The 22,552-nt window shown below is 36.2% G+C and overlaps 1 protein-coding gene across 1 annotated transcript in view; it reads left to right on the top strand.

Annotated features, from left to right (window-relative positions):
* Positions 1-22,552, top strand: part of LOC106624490 (probable serine/threonine-protein kinase yakA) — an 89,685-nt gene that overhangs the window by 24,190 nt on the left and 42,943 nt on the right. The window contains exons 3-5 of the mRNA XM_014244239.3: positions 9,260-9,564; positions 12,296-12,368; positions 16,344-17,503. Coding sequence (XP_014099714.2) covers positions 9,260-9,564; positions 12,296-12,368; positions 16,344-17,503 — 1,538 coding nt within the window. The remainder of the gene's footprint in view (positions 1-9,259; positions 9,565-12,295; positions 12,369-16,343; positions 17,504-22,552) is intronic.

The following is a 22,552-nucleotide window of genomic DNA, read 5'->3' as shown; positions in this document are numbered from 1 at the left end:
AAATGTCTGATTTCAATAGACAAACCATCGGAGACTTAAAAATTTTATATGAAAGTGCTCCGCAAGAATATGACTGAAGCAAAGGAAAATATAAAAAACTAAGAAACTCGAGCAAAACTTACAAAGTAGCAAAATTTACAGTCACAGATTCAACCGGATTATCAGAGGATTGTTCTTATTCTCACATAAACCATTCCATCTATAGCTGATGACATTGGGTTAAATAGGCGATAAGGCTTATACATATTGAATTGTAACGCTGTTGATCGTGATGTCTAGCAGAGAACTTTATTTGCAGAAATTTGATTTCCCAAATTTGTTGTAAATCTATTTCATTCTCTTCTAACTATTTTTTGCGGCATTAACTTGATAATAATTCTAGATTACATTCTTCATACCCCCCAGTCCGATAAGATATCATGTAAACAAGTGCATATAAAAATATGTTTATCAGATAACTTCTTCGTCGATTGGCTTCATAAAATGCCAAAATATATATTATAAACAAAATAAATAAACAAATTGCACTGTACTATAAACTAAATCCTAAAATGGAATTGCTTTTCAAAAAGAAATATCGTCAATATCTTGTATAAATAACAAAAAATATATTAAAGGAGCTTGCATCGTTAAATTTTTCATTCACTCGCCTGGCAAAGCAGAAATGAGCATTGCTTTGAGAGAATATTTTGCAAAAAGCGCAAAATCTAAAAACATATGCCTTATATGAGCATCTACATACATACACATATATGCATAGATCTATATCATTAAGCAAGTGTGTAACGAGGAGACTGTAGCTTTTCAAGCACTTCTGTGAAGTACACATACAAGGTGCGTTCCAAAGTAAACAGTAAAAAAGTAACAAAGTAAACTCTAGTGGCGCCATCTATATGACTAGTGCGTTAGAATCTATGATGACATAATGCTATCCTTTATCGACTTCCAGTAAAAATTTCATGACATTTCATCTATTGGAAGTGAAGTTATTGCGATTTAAGTGTCAGTATGTTTTTGTCATCGGTGCGAAAATGAGCTTCAAACAAAGAGCCAACATTAAATTTTGTTTTAAAATTGGTAAAACTTTTACCGAAACATTTCAATTGGTGAAACAAGGCGATGATTGTCTATCCCGTAGCAAAGTGCACGAGTGGTTTCAACGTTTTCAAAGTGGTCGTGAGGACATAAATGACGATGAGGCGAAACCCAAAAAATCGCGCCTGGAGAAGTCAAAAGTGATGACAATGCTGATTTGTTTTTATGATTCCAAAGGTATTGTCCACAAAGGATTTGTTCCACCCGGCCAAAACGTTAATGCGGTATTTGGAAGTTGGTAAGATGGAAGTTGGCGTTTGTTGCACGATAATGCGCCGTCTCATCGATTGTGGCCGATTATTTTGGGAAAAATGCATTTGCCGATGAAAGGAAAGCGTTATGCAGACGTAGAGGCTATTCAAAAGCTTGCATCGGCATACTGGTGGCCATACCGGGCAACGAGCTAAAACACTCGTTCGACATGCTTTTGGACCGTGCCAAAAGCTATATTTAAGCAGAAGGAGACTATTTTGAATAAAATTAACTAAATTTGCCGATAAAACCATTTTTTCTGTCTTTTTTTTAAGTCCTGTTTACTTTGGAACGCTCCTCGTACATATGGTTATTTTCAAACACATATGTATACGTAAATCACTTCAGCTTGTACTGGGCACTTGAGGCTCACATGCAAAACATGCAAAGCTCCTTGTTTTTATTTCTTACTTACCATACAAACTCTACTTTGTAGCAAAGCAAGCAAAGAGATGAAAATGTATTTCCTTTGCAACGAGTTCGCTAAACAAGAAAAGTAAAAATCACGAAAAAACTTACATAACAATTTCATCCTGCTTTGGCTATTGTTGAATTTTACAACTCAATGCAGGGAATATCAAACGGAATTATTTATACGCAAATACTCGTACAATACACGATTTATTTCAATGACAAATGCTCACTATAATAACAATAACAATTCATATGCAAGGCGAATAACATGGCAACTGTATAAAAAAGCAATAAAACACATGACTACGACACACAGACGAACACACATTACCTGCAGTCAAATAAAATAGTTAGGAACTACTTCACAACTAGTTCTAAAATAGCATACTTGACAACTAGAGCGAACCGCAGGCGGAACTAGTTAGCTGAGATTCCTTTTTCATAAATGAACCATTACTGCGATGGAAGTCCAGTTGGTGTCCAGCGAGATCAGATATTGGTCTGAAATATACAGGTTTCATATTTGTTTGTAAAAGACAGGTAAGGCATTCGTTCGATTTATAATTTCAAGCAAAAAAATAGTGATCCACAGAGGTAAATATTTTTTGTTCCTTTCCAAAAATTTGGTCTAAGTCTGAAGCTTTTCCGCCAAGTACGTTTATAGACAAATCAGAAACAATTTTGATATGAATTTTGATAAGATTCTCACTGTTTTTTACACAAATGTGGCTCGAGTCTGATGCTTTTATGTCTCAATTGATTTTAGTGAGGAGATTCGAGCTCCTAACAAGTTTTTTTTCTGACTGGTTTGACGTTTCATTGAATGTTGGTTGATTGCACTGGTATGTCGAAGGCCATGAACACATAACATAGCCACACTTGGTCGCGTATGCATACATTTCATTGTTTATGTGTCGCATTTTTTAAATTTTTTTCGCCTTTGTTTGTGTGTACACCCGCTTTATGATTTATGTACCTCCACAGTTTGAAGGAATGTAAAAAAGGACTTTCACATCTTCATCAATATTGTGTATGGAGGTGTCTGCATATAGTTGACTTTAAAACGACTTTTAAATAATGAAAAGTAATATCTGAAAAATTGAAGAAAAAGTGAGTTGGTCAATGAATACAAAATTTATAATCTCGTCTCATCGTCAACTCGTCGCACCAATCATTTAGGTATAAATATTTTTCATAGGGTCTCCGACGTTTCCTTCAAACTTTATAGCAAAGTTAATGTACCCTCTTCAGGCTATTCAAATGACAATTTCTTTCTCAACATAGTTTTCTTCTTGCTCAATACATGGGATCTAGAGATTTTTCAACTTTTTTAACATTTAAAATATATTTTCTACAGCTCTTCAATATAGACCTCCGTGGCGGCGACAACCTCCGTATTCGAACCAAATTTCTTCCCGGTGTATAACTTTGTCGCTTATCGAAAAATTGAAAGTCGTACGGAGCCAACCCTGGACGGGTTAGCAATTCATAGCTTCAAAATCTCGTTCCACCAATAATATCGAATGGGGATTATTTTGAAGGCGAAAACATTAACGTAGAAAAATGAATTAATATTTTTTCCAAATATCGAAAATTTTTAAACATATAAAATCACACGATTTTCAAAACATAAAACAACAAATCTCCTTATAAATTGTTACACTTAATTGGACTTTAACTACTAAACTGAAGATCAATTCGATAAAATTGGTTATTGACTGTATGCCCGAAATAAGTGGTCATTGTCCATTTCAGTCATACATCTCAAGGTTCCCACACATCCTAATTTGCAGCGCCTTAGCTGTATCTTGTGCCCATTTTGAGCTGAAGACCTTTGCCTAATCGTTATATCTGCTATTTTACCAAGTCGTAACTACTGGTTTAGAACTTCAGCATAAGCAGCCGAATTCCCCGGAAGTCCTTAGGAATGAATATTAGCTGCACTACACCTTCTGCTCCAATTTAGGACACATTCATTAAAGTAATAATAATAAAATATGATGACGCATAGGCTGTGATTACAAATCTGGGGTTAGTTCGTTTTAAAACTTTCGAATTTACATAATAACAAACCAAGATAGTTCGAAATAAATAACATCTGTAATCGTGTGTTCAGAATACTCATTTCGTCTTTTTTAAAGGATAATTTTTGATGTTTCGTTTAGGAGGCCCATATTTTTAACGTTCTCTTCATATGGCCATTATGCGCTTGAAATGCGGCTTGAAATAACCACAATGTTCACCAATACTATTGTACAGCCATTCGAAATGTCTTAGACTGTCTTCTATTCGCCATTTCTTTGCTTGCTTTCTTTGCGGGGTTACTAAACCGCTTTTTGACACGGAAAAAAGAATTTCTCCACCAGGAGAGAATCGGAGCAAAATTGCGAATGCGTTAAAGGACATGCTAGTGCTGGGTTGCATCAAAAGTGCTACCTGTTTGTTTGAACATATCGTATAGTTTGTTCCATTGGGTACTTTCCAATGCGTGAATTCTTTATGTACGATCCATAAGGCCATTAATTAACATAATGGGACCCTTATCTATTGACTCTAAACTCTAAAACTCTAAAAAATTATCAATAAAATCTGTGATATACGGATTTTTATTAGTTAGCCCACCTAAGACCGCTTTTCCGTGCCAATAAATACAATATGCAGCTTGTTATGTTTGTCTTCAAGATATGAATTTTGTTTTCAACTTCAATTTGGTATTACATAAACTATATACCCATATAGAAAACATATGAGAAGTCGGTCTACGGAAATTTGGTAAATTACAAGTTCATTCTTAATTGTAAAAAAGATTCAGTTCAAGTCTACCTACTGATAATTATGCTAAAGTTGGATGTAGCCTGAATATGCCAACCATAATTTGATTTTCAAGACAAGACCGGATTTTTCTAATGTTGATCTAGAAAATCATCTTTCTAAAAAGTCATATTTTTTATATTTATTTATCTTTTATTACCTGTTGAAGGTTCTTAAATCTAGACATTACTTAGAAAATACAAAGTTTACATTAATTTTTAAATGACTAAGAGATTTTTAGTATCAGATAAGATATTATATTTATATACATCTCTTCAAGCAAACCGGGATATGAGTTTCAGTCATATTTATATAGTATCGATTTGTAAATTCAACTAAGTGAATACTTCGACGTTAACGGAACTTTTGCATGTAAAATATGCCAAAAAACTGCAAAAAACTGACATTAATACAATAAAATAAACATCCTCCGCGAAAGCTGTCACCGTACGCCATGACCATTAGAATGATTTATTGCTAAGTCATCGCCATTACCAGTATTGCCAATGCCTGGCCGCTTTTATTGTTTTAACCTCTTTGCTTTGCGCTTTGTGCGCATTTTGCATGCCGACCATTTTCCAGCAGCCAACGATGATGACAATTCCAAACTGTCACTTTGTTTGCTCTTTCCCTGTTTCTACGACATTTCTTACACACAAAAAGAATAAAATAAACACAATAAAACATTCAAGCAAGTATGAAAAGGGTAATAATATTTGGGGAAGAATTCAGCGCCAAATAAAAAGTCAAAAAAGCATGCAAAATGCCGCGCCGCTATGCCCACGTGCTGAAAGATTGCCAACCAGCGAAGCAGTTAACCCATTCAAAAAGTTCGGGCGCACAAAAAATCGACGAAAGTTGGCAAAGCATTAAAATAGATATAATTGTATGGAAATAAAATAAAATGAAATTTTACGAACAATCTAGTTGATTCGGGGAGTGAGGAAAAAAATGTTTACGCAAATACTTTTTTGCGCGCTTTGCGACGTGACTTTCTTGCGTTTTATGTCCTTTGTATGTACACACACACGCACACATATACACTTATGGATGCCGCTTCAAATGGCGTATTGATGCGGTTGGCTGACGACACGCGTTTGCATGGAAATCAGGCACACTTTTTATTGCGATTTTTTTATTTTACGCTCATTATTTTATTGTGTTGGCAAAGCGGTTTAAATATATTTATTTAAGAAGTTTCTTTATTTTATATCTTTATCAGAGGCCATATGACGCACGTAATTCAAATGTAGTGATTGTTGTTGTCGGTGTACGGTGACAGGTTCTATGCAAGTCACGAGTGAATATACTAAGCAACTAATTGTTTTCAAATTTTATTGTGTGCTTTAGTCATACCATAATTAAATATGTTACTCATACGCCCCGCCAACCAAAGTAAGCTAATCAAAATAATTAGTTGATTTATATTTTTGTCGGGATTTCACAATATTTCAATTACTTTCATAAACGATGATTCTATTAGCGTGATTATTCTATTAAGGATTATTACAAAAGTTCCTAAGTTCAATGAACTCTACCCTATTGCCAGTTGCAAATTTTTTATTTTTTTCAATATTTTCGAAAAAAGCTACGATTAAAATGTTTAGCCAAAAAAAAACGTACCTACAGATCAGGTTATCATTTCATAAAATCACAAGCTAATTTTGCCAGGACTGGCTTCTTCTGTTATGTTATTAGAAAGTAGAAAGTTTTCTTGTGTTGTCCCACTTTGTCATTGACCTAACAAATTCCATTGAAGAAGGTATAAAGTGATGAGTGTCCAATAGGTGTCAATCTCCCTGTTCGACAGTACGGTCCAGTAATCCATGATTTGAGTAGTTCTTCTATCGGCGCTTCGAAATTTTAGCAGAGAGTCTATGATCTAGTTGAAAATTTTCTACGAAAGTTTTTACGGCTCATAGACTTCTGTGGTAAACTATAAAAATTGTGGGAAAGCGGACAAACTAACCCTATTGTTTAACGAATTTTTTCTAAAATAATAATTGAATTTGTTGCTGCTGATGCAGTGGTCTATTATTCCCTATTTGCTGGTCTTGCAGTTGTCAGATCCAGCCTGAGTTCTTGGATGTATGTGGGTTCATTGGTATGAGTCCATAACACAGCTTATGTAAGATTGCTTAGGTGTAGTATGGTCAATGGGATGATTCCGTAAACCGGAAAGTCGTTAGGAATACTAAATTATATCGTAGATGACCAAGAGCCTGTTGCGTCAGCCAGATTGGTAGTAGTCTTAAGATAACCTTGTGTCTCACGTATTACTTCGTTTTTTTAATCGATAGGAAGGGGGGTTTTCCCTAGAGGCCGACTGCCTTATGCATGGAGAGTTGGGTTTCTTTTTCATTGACCAGTATACTCACCCCGATTATATGAGATTTTAGTTCCTGCTGTGAAGTTTATTCCTCATCGCTCTAGTATGCTCCGAGAAAATGAACATGGCGTCGCACGTAAAACTTTCTCACCTCCTTTGTTTGCTTTAACTTACTTATAGACGGTGAGATGAAGAGCCCTCTTGTAGCGAAGAAACTTGCTCCGTTACCGAAGTTACTATTTATTTTTGTACACGGGTTGAACATTGGTATCCATTGGATTGACAGTTCTCTTCTCCAAATAGTGGATGTATATATAATAATATTAGTTAATTGCAACACAGTGTGACACTCCAAAATTCCTGAGAAGTGATTATATTTTTCTTGTGGATCTTGTCGAGTGGAACCCAAATCCATTTGTGGTATTTGCCAAATACCCCCAACATCTGGACTTAACTTTAAAAAACCAATTCAATCGAACATTTGCGCACTATTAGCCCATATCTTAGCTAATTATTAACCGATTTTTAATTTAAAAATCGATTTTTAATTACGAAAGAAGAAACTCAGACCTTTCGAATGATGTCTTAATAAAGCTTAACAGATTTATTTGTTTTTGTACAACAAACTTAAATTCTGTTACCCTTTTCCTACTTTTTTTGATTTTGGCGATATTTTCGCAAACTATTTTATAAGAAAACTAAATGAGTTTGATTTGATTCAAAAAGTACGTTTAATACGGAGTTTGACGAATTCTTTTCAAAAATTGGTCAAAAATTTACATCTACATAACATATGATACATCTCAAGTATTAGCAAAACAGGTCCATTAACTCGGTTTTTGGTAACACTTAAACTCGGATTATATCCACCGCAATATTCATATCTTTGTCCAAAGTGTAGATGCAAAGTTGAACGGTTTTTTCAGGGTGATGAGGTTCAGTTAGTTTTAAACAAGGCCAAATTTTATTATATTTTAAAAAATCAATGGTACATTATAATATGTGATTTAAAAAATATTTCGTTAAATGTTAATGGAGAAATATTAAATAAGTAAGGAATGGCTAAGTACGGGTGTAACCGAACACCACTAAGTTTTATTGTTATATTTTACTTCGCGTCAGCTAACATTACATAAAAATCATGCTCAAATGAGATATATGTGATATAATCTCAACCAAAGAGGCTGAACTTAATGTATTGTGATAATGTGGAAAACTTCAACCAGAGGATGGGAATTCATTATATTAGGGATATGAGGTTTATACCATGGTTTATCATTAATATATTTTTATAATTTTTAAGAAAACGTGTTTACTTATTTTCATTAAAATATCGCATCATTTGACATTGTTATATGCTCGAGAACATATTTTCAAGAAATGTCATCAATAAATAACTCACATACTGACCAAAATTTTCGGCATAAGGTTTGTAAAAACAACAAAACTCTATTTATGTACATATGGAGATAGGGGTAGTATTGTCCAGCTTTTATATATTTTTGGCATTACTATATATTGCGAACGGCAAATATGCTCTCTGAGTTTCATTTAAGTATCTCACATACCTCATTCATTACTTTCATTCATTTTCACACTGTCAGTAGGGTTGTAAAAATGTTTGTACTGAGTAAATTTGGTTATTATAGCTTTAGTGGTTAAGAGATATGTACATTAAACCTATTAGAGGGCGGGACCACGCTCACTTCAAAAAAACTGCAGATGTCCCTGCCTAATGCAATTCGTTATATAACAGTCTTGTACCTTTTTTGGAACTTAGTTATGTCAATTTATTGGTTTTCAATTAATGGCGTTTTGTAGGCGTGACAGTGGTCTGATTATGCCCATCAACAATACCAATCTTTTTGCTCTAATCACCGGATTTTAATTCGTAAAGTTCATCGAAACAACCAAATAGCACTCACTTATTGAATGAAATCAGCTAGAAAGTTGAATTAATGTCGAGTAATATAGAGTTAAAAATTTTCAACGAAATTATGTACCCATGTGCTTTTCATCGTACGTCAATTGCTTGATTCCGCTCTTCTTTTTGTTCTCTCTCTTCTGTTTTTTCCACAAACATATACATTTCTTTGTTATTTAATAGTTTTGTTTTATTATCATTTAATGTTGGAAACAACCATCAATATAAAATAAAACGAAGACCTAACAGCATTTTTTGCATATAATATAAGCACGTACCTAATTTTGGACATGTTTTCTCAGCTTTAGAACCCCTTATACCTTATTTACCTGTTTGTTTCTACCTCACATTATTAAATATTGTTCCATTTGAACCCACGCACCCGCCTTGTACATATGTCCCACTTATTGTATTCTTTATCTTCTCTCCCCCAGCCATTGCAGCACCCTTCGAGTATTTCGAGGATCACGACCAACTCTCCTACGACTTGGATACCGAACAGTCAAAAGCCAAATATGATACACGTCTGCTGTCCGAACAAATGTTGAAGTTGGAAAAATCCACTGAACGATACGAAAGTGCTGACAGAAACGCTAACGGTATAGGCAACAGTGCGACCAATTCCGAACTGGAAGAAGACACCGAGTCGGAAGCAGATGCGGATGTGGATGATTTGCAACCGCATGAACGTGCGGCTTCGTGTCACAACAATGGCCATAAATACACGCACGGTCAAAAGGTAAGTCACGTTGGAGTACATAAGTCTAAGCCAGTACCCAGACATGAACATGCAGGCTTTGTCAAACACGCGGCTAATGGACTAGTAGGAACAATCAACGACGGGGAAACGACTCTAATTTGGCTACTTTTATGGTTTGTTTTTAACGATGAATTTTAGAAATTTTTATGTCCTATAAGTCCCCTTCTTGTTATATAATTGAAACATGCCATAATTGTAACCGATTTCTTGTCAAATTTTTTAGCACTTGCACTTCAAAACTAGAAAGAACTTTTTTGGCCAAATTTTCCTACAGTGCTCTTATACAATTGTGTAACGAGTAAACTCTAACAAAGTGAAGGAAAAAGTCAAAGCAGAGGTGTGGTGTACCTTTTCACTGTTGACGTGCTGCTGTGGCATATGTCGGCTTGTGCATAACAGCCCTATAATTCATTGTTCTACTTTCTCTAATCCCATACTCCCAAGTCTGTACTGAAATACTCAGGTGAGTGTATACTCACATACAAACTTGTACATAGATGCTGATGTATGCACGGTGATTTGGCTTTATTGTAGCTGCTGGCACTTGCGGTGCTTAACTTTGTATGCTCGTAGCGTTTGTGTATTTCTTGGAAGTAGACCTAGGTATACTTTTATAGGGATACCCCTTATACTAATAGCTGTTTTTGTATAACTTTAGCTGGTTGTTTAAGAGACGAAATCTGATTTTGGAGAAGAATGAAGTGCCGGTTTAACAATATAAATGCATTTATTTATAAATATAATTGAAATGCAATTATTTATAATAATGAAGAATGCTTATCAATAAAAATGAATTACCTGTCAGATCAATTTTAAATATGGTGGATAAAGGAGTAATACTGATCAAATAATTCACAAATTAAGCATTAATTCGATAGATATTATGCTTTGAGATCTACAAGTATGTACATTAGAAACCAACTAAAATACTTTTACTTGAAATATTTTTGTTTCCTATTGTTTCTCTTGTCATTATTCTCTAATATCAGAGATATCGCATGAAGGCCAGAACTTTGAATAAAATTTCTTGTTTAAAGAGATCGTCGCAAATCCTTTTAATGATTTTTAGTGGAGGAGTAGATTTCCTTTCCCCGTTTCAGAATAAATATATCCGTTTCATCCTGTCACCTACTAGATGTGTACGCTAGGAGGACGTCAAAAATAAATATGATAGATAAGCGCAAATACAACAAATCTACATTATTTTGAAGTTGCCCTAAAAGGTTTGAAGCTTCTAACAGTCCTAGTAACATTTTCAGGGGTGCAGACGAGCTCATCACTCTGCCTAAATAATCTGCAATATGGCGGATGTATCCTCTTTGATCGAAAGAAATATGTACATGCCTAAAAATAATTTTATTCAATCCTCGATGTTCGATGGTTGCACGCTTGGCTCTCAATCTTTTGGCGGCCTTCATGTGGTCTAAGATAAAAATCTTTTAATTTATACCGTTCGACTTCGCTACTTAGCTACTTCTTCTATTCTTTTTCTGATTTTTATCCCAAGAAAAACGATTATTAAATAGCATATTTATACCATGAACTAGTGAAATTAAGTTTGTCACAAAGTTGGTAACACCCAGAAGGAAACGTCGAAGACCCTATAAAATATATATATGTACATATGTATATATGATCAGCATGACGAGCTGAGTCCTTCAGTTTTTGAAATATCCTGCACCTATGAAAGTATACTTTCGTTGCAACCGACATTAACTTTTTTTCTTTGTTTAAGACGACTTATAGCAAACTTCTTTCTAAAATAATTATTGGAAGAAAAATTGCATAAGTCTGGCGAATAAACATTTTTTCTCTTTGAAGGTGGTTTTTTTAAAAATGTAATGAAATTTAAATTTATAATTTTAGTTCTAATGGTAGTAAAATGAACTTTAAACTTTTTCGATGTTATATTTTGACAATAAATTAAAAGAAATTTCGATATCGATCTCTTCGAAATATTATGATATTTGGACCACAACATTAATGGACCTTATCAACATCTTAAGGAATCTCTACTTGTAGAATTTAAAGCGCCTTTCGACAACGCAAAAGTAATTACATACAGGCAGTCTGATAATTATTAACTATTTATTGAAAATGAAAAAATTAACTTAAATTTATTTTACAAATATTTGGTTTTGAAACCTACTATTACTTCTTAAAATTCAGATGCAAAAATTGGCTTTTGTTAAATCGTGAAATTACCAAAAAATATTGATATCTTGAAATATACTTTAATACTGTACTGCATAGACTGAAAAATCCTTGACCTAACTTTGATCTCGATGTCCATTAGATTCCAAAGTCCAATAACTGAATAAAGATGGAATGAAATTTCATGAAACTTTAAAAGTACTCGTATTATGGTTAAGCAAGATTGGAAATTTTCGATTTATGGTAATCAATCACTTTGAAAAGCATGTCTACTACGTTCAAGTTTCGTGCATCGTCAGCAGAAATCAAATTTAGCTTTTATGCTAGAGATAATTCGCTTCTAAAGTAGTTGAAACCAGCATATAAAGCTTTCCTAAAGAGCTTTTAAGATAATAACTTCGTTGTTTGGTAATATTGCTTTACATAGTTAATGTAATGTTTTTCATAACCTAATCCTAATATTTAAGAATTCAAATTTAGATTGTAGCAGAATACTTTAAGAATTCCTCAAACTAACTATCACTTAACAGCTTAATTTAATTTTTTTCTTTTGCAGGTACCTCGAATTGATCCTTGTGAAGTTTGCCTCTGTATGGATGGCGAAATATTTTGCTGGTGGGAATTATGTTGTAAGTATGCACCAAAAATTATTATATTTGCGCAATTATCGATTTTTTTAATAAAACAAACAACACAAGAATTTAAAGGAATTTTTTCATTAAAAGTTTTTATATTAATTATTTTGTGTATGCAGCCCACAAAAGAATACCCCGCATTTTTAACTTTTGCTTAAAAAGCTTTTAAGTACACGTCACACTCTCACACACGCACGCAATCAGAAAGTGCTCATAGTAATTCACTTGTATTTTTTGCCTGCCGGACATGTTGACGTTGACAGTGACAGCTGACAAGTTAACAACACAAAAACGTAACGCGAAACGTTCAAAAGAAATACAGTTACGGCTCAACAAGTGAACATTCTTCTATGCTTTCATCCAGTATTTTCACATTTTATGTGAGTTATGAAAAACTTTATGCGGCGCTCAAATTAATCCGAAAGTAAAATTTAATCTTCGACGTACTTAAATTAGTGATCGATTGGATGGAGTCATTCAAGTTAAGAAAATAACTTCGTCACTTGGGTTGAATGTCTCCGCTTTTTTATACTCTCGCAACCTGTTGCTACAGAGTATAATAGTTTTGTTCACCTAACGGTTGTTTGCATCACCTAAAACTAATCGAGTTAGATATAGGGTTATATATATATAAATGATCAGGATGAAGAGGCGAGTTGAAATCCGGGTGACTTTCTGTCCGTCCGTCCGTCTGTCCGTCCGTCCGTCTGTCCGTCCGTCCGTCTGTCCGTTCGTGCAAGCTGTAACTTGAGTAAAAATTGAGATATCTTTATGAAACTTGGTAGACATGTTTCTTGGTACCGTGAGACGGTTGGTATTGCAGATGGGCGTAATCGGACCACTGCCACGCTCACAAAACGCCATTATTCAAAAACAAATAAATTGCGATAACTAAGCTCCGCAATAAGATACAAGACTATTATTTGGTACATAGCATCACATTAGGGTGGGGCATCTGCAGTTAAAATTATTTTTTTTAAGTGGGCGTGGTCCCGCCCCTAATAGGTTTAATATTCATATCTCCTAAACCGCTAATGCTATAATAACAAAATTCACTGGAAGCAAAATCGGGTGACAAGCCCGCCTTCTCCCCATATAACGGTACTGTTAAAAAATACTAAAAGCGTGATAAACTAAGCACTAAACACGCCAGAGACATTAACTTTTATCTCTGAGATGGTATAAGATGACTTTATAGGAACCGCGTTCAAAATTAATCAGTGGGCGTGGCACCGCCCACTTTTACGTGAAAACCCATATCTTGGGATTTGCTTAGCCGCTTTCAACCAAATTCAGTGCATAACGTTCGTTTCATATTTCTATGTTATAGTGCGAAAATGGGCGAAATCGGAGTACAACCACGCCCATTTCCCATATAACACCATTTTCCATTCCATCGGATTCTTTCACTTTCCACTATGCATATCAAGCAACAATGATAATATCGGGGTAAAACTTTGCGTGAATAATACGTTTAAAGTATGCCACCTTGTGATCAGAAATTGTCTAAATCGAACCAAAACTGTTCAAGCCCCTAAGTACTAAATATGTGGACCCCAGTGCCTAAGTTGACCTTCTACCGAAAATATCAGTCAATCCACAAAGAAATCTCAAACGAGTATACCGTTTGACTTTGCGAGAGTATAAAATGTTCGGTTACATCCGAACTTAGCCCTTCCTTACTTGTTTTCTATATATTTATTTATTTCTATTACTGCTTATAAATTTAGCTATATTTAGTGTTATATTCTTGATTTACTCACATTCGCTTTGCCGCTGTTGCCCTTTGTATTGTATTTTGGCTTATATTTGAGTTCTTATGGGGGACCGCTCATGCGACTAACTTGATTAGACACACTTCATTAGACTAAGCTTTTGAGGGCAGCCTATTTTTGGCGAATCCGTTAGGAGTGCAACATAAGTCACTAAATTTCTAAAATTAATATATCATCTCTGTTACAGTCGACAGGAAATCAATAGAGTTAGGGATATGAAATACTTAAATGTTAGCTTGAAAAAAAAAACACATTCAGCGGAAATGTATAATATGATGTCGTATAAGAACGCTAAATAGGCAAACCTATAACTAGAAAAAGTTGCCAAAACCTTTAGCGATATTGTACTCTCGCTATTATTGTTCTTGAACAGAGGACAGTCTTTGGCCGGAAAAATCTATTCCGTTTCCATTTTACGGTAGATCCTCCCATCATGGAACTTTTTTTAAACAACACAATTTCTTTCATTATAAAGCCTGTTTTTTAGACATGTGGTTTTCAAGAAGAAATAAAACGCATATAACTTAATGTTATAGCTAAGAATTTAGCTATATTATTACGATAAGGGCTTGCCATTATGCTCGAAAAATTATTTCGGCCAATTGACCGAATAAATTCCAACCGAGAGGGCCAATTTTAGAGCACTTGTTGCAGTAATTGGAGCAGCCACACGCCGAATATTCTCTTGATAGACTTCCATCATCTCGGGCGTGAACTCGACGAGAGATAATGCGCTCACCAAAAGTTTTCTTCAATAAATTGATTGCTACGGTGGCTGTATGGCATGTAGCACCGTCTTGTTAGAACCAAAGGTCACGCAATTCAACATCCTTCAATTCGGTTACGGAAAAGTCAATGATCATAACTCTATGGCGTTCCCCATTGACTGCAAATTTATGGCCGGCTTAATTTTTTAAAAAATATGTAAATGATTTCCTCTGCCCAAAGATTGTAACCATTCAACCATTGCTGAACAAAAGTTTCTGGTGGAAATCAGGATCGGTGCCTATGTCGTTTTCGGCCACGTACGACACTTGATAGTTGTTCGGCTTTAATCCTTGCACGAGTTGAATTTTGTGAGCCCGCAGACCAAGATCTTTCCTCAAAATCGTCCATAAAGTGGAATGACATAGCTCCAATTGTTGCTTGCTACGGCGGACTGATTCGGGACTTCTTCGATATTCTGCAGCAATAACGTCTTCAAAGTACACTGTGCGGCGGTATGCATATTATCCACTGAAGTGAACCGGATGAGAAATCGATCTATGGTTGCTCGAATTACCGACTTTGCTGAACAATTATGTTGACCGAATGTTAGACCCGGCGCATGATGAGTCGCGCGAATCGAAGCATTATTTTGGTAATAAATTTGTCTGTTTTGCAAAAGTTATTCCGGAGTAAGTGTCACCATTGTGAAATGGCAAATTAAACTGAGTATAAATCAAGTAACGGTTGTCAAAAAGACCAACTCCGAAAAAAGCATTACCTTATTGAAAATCACACGTCTAAAAACAAACACAGTTTAATCATGAGTTACATCAATCCAAATTTATATATTAAATATAAAGAATGGGAATATTTTTAGTTTCAAAAACTATTTCTATTGCAAGCTTTTAGAGGTCAGTGATGTGCACTACTACTCTACTAAAACTGGATTAGACCTTAGCTCCGACTAACATAACAAAGTAAATAAGTTTCTTCCCACCAAATTATAGAAGGAGTTAGGTTTATAGCAGGGTCTAAGAGACAGTTGTTTTAGTTTTCCTAGGGGACGGATCTTTTGTGAAGTTCGCTTTCACTAGAAGTTTGCTTACGTTTTAGGTTAGGGATTTAGAGACTTTTTATTAAACGGTGATTTTGTTCCTTTTTGGTGATCAAGTTACGAATATTAAATTTTTAGTTATCCTTTTCCTTTTATTTTGTTTTCTCTACTTTTTTCTAACCCAAAAATAAAATCATGTTTTCATAAAATTTCTCAAGAAATTATTAATATGTACGAATTTCTCTTAAAGGCCGGACAAAACCTCTGATTTTTAAAACTATTTCCCATGATATTTCCTACTTCTTCTAAAGCCTAAACCAACTTTAGTATTAAACTAAATTTAAAATATTTGTTTATAAACTGTGAAATTGATGGCTTCATCATTAATAATCCTCTCTTACTTCAACTCTTTTTTTCTATTGTTATTTAAAGCCAAAAAGCCTGCAAGCCAAATCCCGGCCGAATATCAGACAAACCCACAATACGACACTTCCACTGTCAGATTGAATGCGCGGAGCAGTACTGCAGGCACGACAGTACAACCCATCGTTAACACAGTGAAGCTGCAGCAACAATACCCAGATCCACGCCCCTACGGCAGCACCTTCGATGTAAGCGCACCGAAACCTGAGAGCAGTAAAAGCAAACAACAACAACAAACGCAGGACACAACCATCACCAGCTCCACCGCCACCGGTGGCACTAAGCCCTACGTGCACGCCACCAAATCCTGGCAGAAGAAGAAGACTTACCAGCAACAGCAGAAGCAGAAATACGAACAGCAAAAGCAACACCAACACAAACATGCACACGAGCATGCCGCATACTATGCCTATCCGCCGTCATCGTCAGTGTCGGCCAGCAAAATTCTGAGCTTTCCGGAGAACTTGCCATCCGTGTTGTATCACGACTACCGCACCGAGGAGCATCAGCACCATCAACATCAACATCACCAGCAGCACTTGAAGCATCAGCAGAAAAAGCTACAGCTGCTAATGCAACAGCAACAACAAAAGCGCAAACAACAAATGCTGCAGCACACACACGGTCCGCGGAAGGATGGGGAGCACCAACCATCACAATATCAACACGACATTTTTGCGGGAAAATCGGCAGCGAGTGCATATGCCTCATCGCCGTCACTGTACACTGGTAGGGACAGCAGCAACTTAGAGCTGAGCGCCGACTGGGGGCTGGTTGGCGGCAATGAAAATATCTACGATGATGCCGAGGCTGACAGCGATATACTCCCCGAGCCGCCGACAAAGAAACCGAAAATGACAGCCGCAGCAGCAGCTGCAACAGCGGAAGCACCAACAAGTGCTGTTGAGCTGGTAACAACAACTACTACCAGCAACATATCTGCCAGCAAAACACAGCTGGCCGTTGCTGTTGGCGCACAAGCGGCCGGACACGTAGGTGTGCATCAGAGTGACAGCTTCGTCGTCGGCAATGAGAAGTCATTAAAAATTAATGCTGCTGCGTCGCTTTCGCTATCCCCCTCATCCCTCACTAACTTCACGTCAACGGCAACATCATCGGCTGTGGTTAACGCGGCCACACCAGCAAATCCAACGTTCAACAAAATAACGGTAAGTGAAACTCTATTGCGTTGCCGACCCGACAGTCATGTGGAAGAGGCGACGGTTGGTTCCATTCGTAGTGAAGTGAGTGCTCGGGTTTAGTATTCATGTAATGCGACTGCGAATTATCACGGGGACAGCTCATAAATTCTTAGCATTTGAAGTGAAGTGGCTAAACTTTGTGGCAATTGCGCTCGTCGGTGCAGTTTGGCGAGTTAAGCGCTTTAATAGATAATGTCAATTGCCTTGTGCTTGAGTACTGACTAGGGAGTATTCGCTCTGAATTTTGCGAAAGTTCAGAGTTGATCACCTGATCATTGACGCATATACGCGATAATAAATTTGGTTTATTAAGGTGACATGAGTAAATAGAGTAACGTAAATATTAAATCTTTTGACTTTGGTTTAATTTTGAACATCTTCTGACCCTTTCAAGTTGCCTATATATTAAGCATACTTTTGTTCTATCGACTATTTCCTGAAGAAGAAAGTTGGTTTCTGTAGGAAGCGTTGGCTTTAACGCCTGTTACTTCTACTTAAAAACACATCAATGGTCTGGTAGCTTAAAGCCAAGCATAACGGCGAGCTCGTTATCGAAAACTTTCTTCCAACCTTCCTCTTAGCCTGGACCCATTCGTGTAAAAAAGTCTTCTCCAGCGATTTCTACCCGTTTACATAGCATGGTATTCCTCGTCGGTATATGAGCAGAGAAAAATACTCCACGAGTTGCCTCTGCGACGCAGTGGTCCAAGTTTTCTGGGATGCAGTTAAAGCAGGATAGAATTTCAGGTCGGACCATTATAATCAAGTCAATACAAAATCAAGGCACTATATGGGAAATTGTTATACACCGAATAGGGTATATTAAGTATACCACGGTGTTTGTAACATCCAAAAAGAAACGTCACAGACGCTATGAAGTATTCGAGTATATATGTATCAATAATCAGGCTGAGGCGATTTAAACATGTTTGTCTGTCTGTATATATGCGAACTAATCCCTCAGTTTTTAAAATATCGATCAAACATTTTGCACCTCTTTTGCAATTGTGATAGGAATAAACAATTGGTATGAAAAACTTTTTTCTTTGACGAGAAATCTTCAAGAAATTTGGCATGAATTATTGCCTAAGCAATGACACAATCTCTATGGAAATTGTTCAGATCAGATCACTATAGCTTTTTGCTGCGATACAAACTAACCGATCAAAGTTCTTGTAAGGGATCTTTTGTATTTGTGAAGAGTATTACCATATAGCTTCGGAGCAGCCGAAGTTAACGTTTTTTCTTGTTTCAGCACAAATATCTAATAACGTAACAGAGAAAGTTATCTATCTAAACCTGTGTGCTGTGAAGTAATTTGGCATAAAAATTTAATATCACTGACAATAACAATTAGAAATTTAATAGTTTTTTTTTTCCTGGCTTGAAGCTACAGCAATTGCCCTTTGCAAAAACTCACAAATGAACACATATACATATAGCGGTACATACCCAGCTGCCAGCCTTCATCAATTTCATTTACGCTAGATTGACAATAATGATAACGGCTAGCCCTAATACACGTTTAATAGACGGAAGGAAGAAGAACGTCAGCCTTCATTTCCTTTTTTGGCTGTTGCCACCGCTGCCTTTGCACAACCAACTCATAACCATTGGCTTAACATCTCAAATAGCCACACACACACGCGTATACACACGAAAGCAACGAGCGCAAAAACATTACCAGCAACAGTGTTGGCATTTCGGCGGTAAACGGCGGAAAAGTACAGTGAAAATGGTGAAAATGAGGCTTGAATTCTGTTGGCGCAGCGACGTGTTGGTGCGAAGATCACAATCTGTGATGGCACTAAAAATAAACATTACACTTGGCTTCTGATTAATTGAATGAGTACGACAGCGAGACTGACAACGTCAGCAAAGTCTGGCGGGGTGAAAAGAAGTGTTTTTCTTTGGGTTGGCTTAAGGTTACTAAGTATGCAGTTATATGATTGGCACGCACAACCCTAAACACATGCACCTATGTATACATCATCTACATACCTAAAGTTTTTTTGAATTTATATGGGCAGTAACTCAACTAAAATTGATTGACTCTGTAGCGTTTTATTTAAGTGTTTATTTGAAAACAATTTAACGGAGTTTTACGTCACAAGATGTTCGCTACTATCAACATGGACTGTAGAAAGAACATATTAACCAAGCGCTTTGAGTCTATCACAGATTTGCTGAGGCAGATATTATCAACTGGAATTAATTCGTCCGATTCGTCCGTATGGTATGTAAGTCGACCTCAGTTTAGCGACCTGGCCTTCCTCGAGACAACTTTGACAATTGACGTTTTAATTTCTAGCCTTACTACCAAGTGGTAAGGGGCCAAATAAGCCTAGACAAGTCTTGAATACAAAGTCAGCGAGGTAAGGGCTAGTACATATGATCGCTCTGCTATCGAAGTGAACTCTCAGCTTTCTGAAAGTAGACGTACTTCGGAACAGCTAATATACTGATACTTTCATTGCAGCAACCGACAAAAATTGGGTACAACTCCGTTCATATTTTACTGACCTTTTATTCAGTCAGCTACTTCTGCTTTTTAGTTATAAATGAAGGGTTGATACGATGCAACTCTGATCCATAAATAGTAGCAATTGATCCAAAGCTGACAGAGTAAGGTATATATCGAATATGAGTATATTCGTCCTTCTAGTTGACATGGTTACTAATCTATCGATCAATATATGAAATATCTTAGAAAAATTAACTGATTTCCAAAACTCCTAGACATTGATCACCAGACCTTTAAAAATCGACAAAGCGCGTCAAGCCTGCTACTAATTTGTTAAGGCGGCTAATATCAATCCCAGCCACTACGCCAGATTCATCGAAAGTGTGACTACGAATTACGGTGACTACTAAAGTTCTGTACCTTTGACAGCAAAAAATCTCCTCCAACCTGTTAACAAAAGCAAGAAAATAATAACCTGCTGCTGTGTCAGCTATCCCCATACAATTGTAATGGTTCGTTAAATTTGCATATTTACTTAAGTGCTTGTATTATTGCTTCATTAACACGTATCCACCATTAACACATTCACAATCGCTTTCGGCCACTATTCAAAATAGAATTTGCACATTAAGTTGTATATAAGCACGCCTCCTTCGGCTCTATTCGCATTGAATTGGCCCGTCGAGCGTCTTTTAAGTTGTTCGGCTCTTTGTCACCACCCGCTTCCCTCCGTTCGATTAATTTCAACAGCCATTTGACCTTAATTAAGCGAGAAATGGACATTGGCCGCAAATGTTGGCGATGAGCTCAATTGCTCGCTCGGCTGGCTTCATGTGTTTCGGCTTCTCTAGCTTCAATGCCCGCGACCATACTGTTCTGACTTCGGCTCTTGTCCTGTAACTCATTTTTATTTTATGTAACTCCACATTATTAACGTTTATTGTGACACTTTCACGAGACATTAAGCGACTTTATGATGAAAAAATTGTTTCTTTATTCTAAATTAACTTGGTTGACTTCGGTTTGAAGCTGAAACGTGAATACAAAGATCAATTTTATAGTAGGCTGGAAATGATTAGTATGAGGTAGGAAGGCGGAATTAGAAAAGTCCAAAGGCCCTAAATCGAGATATTTTATAAATTATATATCAGTATAAAGAATTTTCTACTATGGAATTTTATTATATTTCTTCACCAAGGTTTTCATGAAGGTCTGTGTATTGTTATCCCAACAAAATTTCCTGAAAACTACGAGTTTCAGGTAGGTCTTCATAAGCTCATATTTTCTCGCAATTATTTTCCAAATTTAAACTTAAATTTTATTCCATTGATAAACTACAAGTATCTACCATATTGTCACGATTTGGAGTTCACTTAACTAAAAAAAAACTATTTTCAGGTATCACCATATTTAATCCCTCAAAATAAGATAGGCCATCGAAAAAAGTAGAGTAAAGCATAGGGATAAATCGATATATGGTACAGTACGTCTGTTAAGTTTAGGTATGACAAGAAAGGGTTCTTTAGTGGCTAGAAAAAGTTTTAAGAAGGAAGTTAATATCAACGTTCTCTGCTATCTGGACAAAGTATTTCTGAGCAAAATATGTTTAAAAAAGAATTAGACAGCCTATAGTTAAGACATAATTAGGAATAGAGTTGCTAGCAATGGAGTTTACAAAAGTTTCAGAAAGTGCTATTCGTAACATGTTTTAGCATAGAATTACCACCTATTGAGAAATGTGACACCCAAATGCAATACAACAATTAATAGGAACTTTGAAAAAGTATTAAAGTAGATAGGAACAGAGTTGTCGCCAATCACAAAGTATAATTGAAAAAACTGGCAAACTTTGGGAAGAGGGGTAAATTGAACCAGCAAAACCTGAATTCATTAGACTATATTCTCCCAAGGTTAGATTTCAGTAGTCACTTTCGGGCAAGGTAACCCTCTAGACGTGAATAAAGAAGAGCATATTTCAAGCGGAACTACTCGGTATACAGATATAGGTCCATAGGCCTGGAATTCTATTGAATAACGACGGGAGGAAATAGAAAGCAACCATATACGCAGATTGCCAGGTGGCATTGCTGGCTTTGTCAACGCCACAGATTAATTAAAGCGAAACTCTTTAGGCAAATCTAATTCGAAGTTAATATCATGCCCGCTGGGAACGATCAAAAGAGATCTGTGTATCCTTTTTAACAAATAGCATAGAACAGATGGCAACAGAACTTATTTAATAGGTCCAGAAATAGTATATACAGACTTACAGCTACTATTTGGGGCACTAGCTTTTTGGAGAGCATGCGCTATAAATGGGCCTGCCTGATAACAATATTAACCGCAGTTGCCTGCTAGTATGAAATAAAAATCAGTTTTCCACTTTCTATGTGAATGCTCAGCTCTATCATAAGCCCGACAAAAAATACTTGTAACCCCACAGACACCAAACCTTGAATGGCAGTCCACAAAAAATCATAATAGAGAAAAGTATTTTCATTGAGAGCACCAAATGGTTTCGGCGCAACGATGAAACGGGATAGCACGATTAT

This window comes from Bactrocera oleae, chromosome 4 (genome assembly GCF_042242935.1).
Source record: "Bactrocera oleae isolate idBacOlea1 chromosome 4, idBacOlea1, whole genome shotgun sequence".
In the NCBI taxonomy this organism is placed as follows: domain Eukaryota; kingdom Metazoa; phylum Arthropoda; class Insecta; order Diptera; family Tephritidae; genus Bactrocera; species Bactrocera oleae.
Note: the sequence above shows the minus strand (reverse complement) of the source record. Positions and strands in the feature narration are given on the sequence as shown.